This window comes from Macaca nemestrina, chromosome 12, assembly GCF_043159975.1.
Source record: "Macaca nemestrina isolate mMacNem1 chromosome 12, mMacNem.hap1, whole genome shotgun sequence".
Lineage (NCBI taxonomy): Eukaryota > Metazoa > Chordata > Mammalia > Primates > Cercopithecidae > Macaca > Macaca nemestrina.
This window is the reverse complement of record NC_092136.1, coordinates 46,956,838-46,963,214: the sequence shown is the minus strand read 5'-3', so window position 1 is coordinate 46,963,214 and position 6,377 is coordinate 46,956,838. Positions and strand designations below refer to the sequence as shown.

General features: G+C 56.0%; 1 protein-coding gene across 1 annotated transcript; it reads left to right on the top strand.

The window, feature by feature from the left end:
• The first annotated feature begins 821 nt into the window (after positions 1-821).
• Positions 822-5,210, top strand: LOC105486991 (transmembrane protein 86A). Its single transcript, XM_011750220.3, has 3 exons — positions 822-969; positions 3,101-3,365; positions 3,731-5,210. The coding sequence occupies exons 1-3, from the start codon at positions 949-951 to the stop codon at positions 4,165-4,167; spliced, it is 723 nt and encodes a 240-aa protein (XP_011748522.1). The 5' UTR covers positions 822-948; the 3' UTR covers positions 4,168-5,210.
• The last annotated feature ends 1,167 nt before the right edge of the window (positions 5,211-6,377 follow it).

Below are 6,377 nucleotides of genomic sequence, written 5' to 3'. Positions count from 1 at the left end.
CAACTTGGGACGTATTTTTGGCAAAGTTGGCTCACGCTTCTTTGGGTCCTTAAGTATACTCAGGTCTACCTGTCTGTCATTCTTGGGGTGCTCTTGTATGTGTGGCAGTTGTCTCTGAGTTGTAAGAGGTGTGTGCCTAAGGGCAATTATCTGTGTTTGTTTCTATATTGGGGTCATGGGTCTACGAGCTGCTGTAGAGCCCCTGTATATGTCTCTATTCTTACTTGGAGAATATATGCCAATTTGTGGTTATTGGTTTTGGATCTGTGTACTTGTTGAGTGCTTAAGGGTAAATATGATTCTGTATGTGTGATGTATATGCTACGATTATGGGTCCATGGCTGCTGCATACCTATATACGTGCCGCTTTTCAAGTCGAATGTTTTGTGTTCACTGATGATTTGGATGTGTGTTTGTATACAGTGAAGGTTGTGGGTCCAGTTGCAATTGTATCGGCGTGGACTGCATGTTTAAAGGCTTAAGGGAATCTGTCTTTGCCTTTTGCTCCTGGGTTATGAGAAAATGTATGTGGCTGTGCGTCCAGGACAGCAATGTGTTTGTCTCTGAGCCAAGCTCAGTCCTCACCCAGGCACTGGGATCACGGTCACGTTCACGTTCCGTGGACGCCTTGGCACGGCCTCCCAAGGGGGCGGGGCCTGGGGGGTCCCCGCCTTCTGACCCCTGGGAGATGCTTCGTTTCTCCGAGCAGCAGCCGGAGGCCTGGCCGGCGCCTCCAGCCGGGCCCCGCCCCCCGGGCTCCCGCCCGCTCATTGGCCCTGGCCGCGGTGACGTCACGGGGCTAGCTGACAGAACCCGGGCGCCTGGCGCTCGGGAGGTATTGTCCGTCCCTCCGCGCTTTGGAGAGTCGTCGCCGGCTCACCTGGCCGTGGGCGCGTCCTGGCCGCTGCAGCCGGGAGCGGGGTGCCAGCCGCCGCCGCCGCCGCCGCCATGGTGTCCCCGGTCACTGTGGTGAGTGAGCGAGCGAGCGAGCCAGTGCCCGGCGCGGCTGGAGCCCACCGGCCTGGCCACCGGACTTCGGCAGGCCGAGCTGCTAGGGGCCGAGGCGGGGCTGGGGTCCCGCGGCGGCCGGCGTTCCCCGGCGGGAGGCGGGCGCTGTCACGGTCCCCCGCTCCTCAGACTCGCGGCGCCCCTCCTCGCTCGCCCCCAGCCCGCCCGCGGGAGGGAGGAAAACACTGGCCACGTGACTCGGAAGCGTGACTTTGTTGATCTCCACGTATTTGGCGCCGGTCGGCGGGGTCGGGGCCCGGGAGAGGGAGGGGACCGCTGGCGGCCGCCGGGTTCTGCGTAGGCGGACCACGGGGAGGCGTGGGGGCGGGGAGTGCTGGGAGGATGACAGGGACCTCCTGGGAATGCCGTCCCAAGTTTGTTTCCTAACCTTCCCCATTTTGTAAACAAGTTGGCGGACGCCCCTGAGTCTAAGGAGCGCTGATAACGCGCTGGAGGAAAAGGGGGCATTCTCTCTGACATCCCCTGCTTTTCAGACTTTATCAGCTCGAGCCTTTTGTCTCGTCTCCCCATCCTCCTTATTCTACTATTGGCTTCCCTATAACTGTAAGAGTCTCCCCAGCTACTGCTGGTATCTCCTTCTAGAAAATATGGGGCTGGGAGAGGCCATGGAGCGGAGGTTAATGCTCCCAGGGGCTGGCAGGTGGTTGTTGGGCATTGTGGGCCTGGGCATCCCCTCCAGCCTCCTCCTCTGACCATGCCCCTACCCTGACCATGCCCCTACCCTGACCAGCCTTAATTTCCATGGGAAGTGGAAGTCATCTCTTCTCACTGCTCTTACCTCTGGCAGAACAAGGAAAGGCTTGGAACCTGGACCCACCCATCTGCCTCTTCCCAATCCTCATCATCACAGTCTGATTAGTCCTTAAGTACCTGGTGGTCTGGGAGTCTGAGTGTTTCCCAAGTCCTGTGTTGGACAGCTCACTTAGCCAGAGACACAATCACTTTAGGCAGAGTGTGGGTGTACAGGGAACCCCAGCTGCTCCATATCACCCTCAAGGAATCTGTTAGCAGCCCAAGGAAGGGAGTTTCAAGGATCACAGATTCAGAATATCGCTGCAGCCCCCACCCCCAGCTTGGACTCTGCCTGCAGTGGCCTTGGGGACAACCTTTCTCTAGCTGCCCTCTGCTAATCCGGCTGAGACCAAGTCAGCTGCTCTAACTTCCCCCTCTCAGTTCCCCATCTCCCAGCCTGTCTGCTGGCTCCAGATCAGAAGCTGGGAAGAGAACCCCTCCCCCGCTTCCTGCCTCTTTCTGGTGTGGCTTGAGTTGTTCTTGTTCTCTGGGAAATGAGACTGACTGACACACACCCTCCCTTCCCCCAATCCTTGAAATATTTGGTGTTTGAGGGACAATTTTCTTGCTCCCAACTCATGGGTCCATTTGTCTAGCCAGCATCCCTAGCATAGCTCTCCTTGCCCTTGATGCCACCTTCAGGCTGGGGCAGGTGGAGTGGAGGCTGAGGAACAGATTGATTGAGGAGAGAGAGGCTGTGGTGGCTGAGGTGGTTGGCATTGCCTGCCTTCCCACATTCCTGGCACACACCTGGTGTTGCCAGGGCCCTAAGGCTGCACCCTGGCCCCATGCTGAGGATCACGAGTTGGCCAGTCAGGGCGTCTCTGTGGTTTCCTACTGACTTCACTCCATTCCAGACAGCTGGGGGCTGTTGCTGGCAGAGAGGGGGGCCAAAGGGGCCCTGAGGAGGGAGAAGGAGGGGGCAGGAAGGGAGAAGCACACTAGGCTGCCGAAGGGGACATTATTCCAAAGTTTGTTTGCTGCCCAGTGAGTGACTATTCCGGCCCAGCCCCAGGGCCAAGAGTGGAGGCAGACAGCAAGGACAGTGGAGCCCTTCCCCCTCCTAGTATACTGAGCCTCAGGGCAGTGATGGGTTTGGCCACAACCTGCTGGTTGGTAGAGGCAGGTCAGGCGGGGTTTCTCTGTGTCAGTCTTCTCAGGTTGGGGTGGAAGTGAGGTGGGGGTATGGGTGGGAGTGTCTCTGGGTGGATGCCTAGGCTGAGGATGCTGGCTTTAAGCCCCCAGGTTCTGAGTGCTGCCCTTGTCCTGTGTCCTCCAGGTGAAGAGTGAAGGACCCAAACTGGTGCCGTTCTTCAAGGCCACCTGCGTGTATTTCGTGCTCTGGCTGCCCTCATCTAGCCCGTCGTGGGTCAGCACCCTCATCAAATGCCTGCCCATCTTCTGCCTCTGGCTCTTCCTTCTGGCCCATGGCCTGGGATTCCTGCTGGCCCACCCTAGTGCCACCCGCATCTTTGTGGGGCTTGTCTTCTCTGCTGTAGGTGACGCCTTCCTCATCTGGCAGGACCAAGGATACTTCGTGCATGGTCAGTGGCCATAGTAGTTGCCTGGGAGGAGTCCTTAGGCTTGGGGATAGAGGGGTCCTGGGGCTGTGGGCAAAGATTTGGAAGAGGGAGTTCTTGAACCAGAGTATGGGGAGCCTGAGGGTTTCTGAGACCAGGGACTGTGAGGGTCCCTGTTAGGGGATGACCTCGCAGGGGAACTAGTGATCAGTTCCAGAGTCCTTCAGGGGACTGGGGTGGGGGTCTTTAACTTTAGATTTTCCTACCCCTGTTATCCCAAAGCAAAGCTGCTGGGTTATCCCAAACACTCCACTCCATCCCTACCCCCACCCTGTTACTCATTCTTCATCAAGCTTGCCCTCAGCTGCCTTCGCCCCTCTTACCCCCAGGTCTGCTGATGTTTGCTGTGACCCACATGTTCTACGCCTCGGCCTTTGGCATGCGGCCACTGGCTCTTCGGACAGGTCTGGTGATGGCAGTGCTGTCTGGTCTGTGCTATGCCCTCCTCTACCCGTGCCTCTCAGGTGCCTTCACCTACCTGGTGGGGGTCTATGTGGCCCTTATCGGCTTCATGGGCTGGCGAGCTATGGCAGGGCTGCGGCTGGCCGGGGCAGACTGGCGCTGGACAGAGTTGGCAGCTGGCAGTGGTGCACTCTTCTTTATCATCTCAGACCTGACCATCGCCCTCAACAAATTCTGTTTTCCTGTGCCCTACTCTCGGGCGCTCATCATGTCCACCTACTATGCGGCTCAAATGCTCGTCGCCCTGTCAGCTGTCGAAAGCCGAGAGCCTGTGGAACACTACAGACTGAGCAAGGCCAAATGAGGTGCCAGGGTCCGGTCACCCCTCTCTCCTCCTGGGGCTGGGGCCCAGATCCTGGGAAGCTGCAGGAGCTGGATCAGGATGGCTGCAGTGCCATCCTGGGGCAGCAGGTTCTGCCTGAGGAATTTGCAAGTTTGAGTGGAGAGGCTGGAAAAGGATCTCCCTAGCGGAACTCGTGGTCCAGGACAATGCTGAGAGCTAAAAGAGCCAGCCTAATCCCTGACTGGAGCCAGAAGTAGACATCTCCCCACCTCTACCCCATCAGGACTTTCAAAAGCCCTCCTGGAAGGTGATGGTGCTCAGCTTCTTGACACACCCCCTTCCCCTACCAGGTGGAAGAGTCTGACTCCATGTGTTATGCCTAGGACCAATGGCAGTGGTTCGTCCACTCCTCCCCTTTTTCATCTGCACAGAGTTGAGGGAAATGGGAGAATCTGTGCTGAGAAGACTTAGACCCAGGAGCCCCTTTCACAGGCCCCTAGTTGGGAAGACTGGATGAGAGTGGAGCCTCCCTTTTCCCTCTTCTATCCTTGTTACTTGAACAATCTCAATCTCTAAGTGGTGGGTGGGGATATGAAGAGGTGTGGATCCAGGCTAGGCAGGAGAGAGAACTTTTTTGGTCTCGGAGCTTGGGGTCTCAAGAATTCAAGTGGCCCCATCTCTCTCTCAGGCAAGCCCAAAGCTCAGGTCCCATATACCACCCTTAGATCCTGTCCCCAGGGCTAGGGTGAACCATGCCAAAGGAGGGGGCCAGCTTCTGTGTGTGTGTGTGTGTGTGTGTGTGTAGCCTGTCTCCTAGTCTGCCTATGTCTTTCTCTGCTATATGTTTCTGTCCTGCTGTCTGTCTGTCAAAAGTCTCACAGAGAGAGGGCCTCAGGGAGCTGCTGAGGGGTGCCGAGCCTGGCTCAGGGAGCTGGGACCTCTCCCCTCCAACACACATACTCACAGGGCTTTCCTCCTTGCCCCTCCTACACTAGGAGCAAGAGGAGGGGGCTGCAATGACACTCTGGGGTTTTAAGACCCAAGGCACATTCAATGCAAGGGGAGCAAGGATGGGACAACTCCATCTTCTGCTGCCCATGTGAAAAAAAATAAAAATCAAGAGCCATTGGCTGCTCTGCTTGTGGGCCTGTGTGGCACATGCCTATCTTGGAGAGGGCATGGGGGCATGGTGTCAGGGGCTCTGGCTGTCCTCACAGCCTAGTCACAGTCCTGGGCAGTGCATCTTGGTGCCAGGCTGGCTCCCTGGCTCTGGTGACACTGTGCTGGTTGGAGTGTGTCTCACTTCCCTGGTGTAGGTGAGGATGTGGTTTAGGAGGATGGGGGATGGGTGGTATTTGTCACTGTCCAAATTTGTCCTTGTTGTACTCCCCTGTGCACAGGTGCCCAGCACCCTTGGTGACCTTTAGTTATCCAGTGTCACCTATTGCTGCCCACCTCCTCCCCTCCCGACTCGAGACCTGCTGCTTCCTTCAAAATGATCCAGATTCCCTTCAAGCATCTCCCTCATCTTGGACTCTGGACTTAGTTGAACAGCTGGGAGCAATGGGATTAGATTGACTGATTCATTCATTAGATGTAAAGCCCTGGCAGAATAATGTGTCACTCTGCTCCAGGAGCATTTGCAACTTAACAGGCAATGCCCTAACCCAGAAGTGGAAAGGGAAGCCTTCGGTGGTGGTGGATATGCCATCAGTAGAGGTGTTGCACATTTGTGGGAATGTGATTTAGGAGACTCAAGTGTCATGGGTGGTTGGATGAATCAGTGATTTCCAAATTAGTTTTTACAGAGATTCCTGGTAAGGGGTTAGCGAAGGAATAATGAGAGAAGGCAGGCTCAAAGACCCCCTATCCTTATTTCAAGTCCAGTAGCTTCTTAGGTTGCGTTTTTTTGTTTTGTTTTGTTGTGGAAGGAGTCCACTGAAAAACGTAAGTTTGAAACTTAGTGAGCTGGATGATCAATCCTTTCTAGCTCTGAACCCTGGACACTAAAGAGGGAAGATCTTGATCCTTTCAAACTTCAGAACTCTGAACACAGACCTACCTAGTGTGAAGAAATGGGAGAGAGCAGGATGGGGAGAAGGATGAAGTCAGCAGGACTTGCCTCCAAGCTCTGAGGGGAGGGATAAGGTGCCATGTGGATGTGGAGGAGGGGAAGGGAAGTCTAGGCCCAGTCACAGGAAGGCTGGTCACTGCCTTGTGGGTGGGTTTGG

What these genes read in the sequence shown, in the direction of transcription:
- LOC105486991 (XM_011750220.3), top strand. Translation starts at nt 949, where the DNA reads ATGGTGTCCCCGGTCACTGTG. An exon ending in TGGTGTCCCCGGTCACTGTG is followed by an intron (nt 970 to 3,100) that starts GTGAGTGAGCGA and finishes TGTGTCCTCCAG; the next exon opens with GTGAAGAGTGAAGGACCCAA. An exon ending in CCAAGGATACTTCGTGCATG is followed by an intron (nt 3,366 to 3,730) that starts GTCAGTGGCCAT and finishes TCTTACCCCCAG; the next exon opens with GTCTGCTGATGTTTGCTGTG.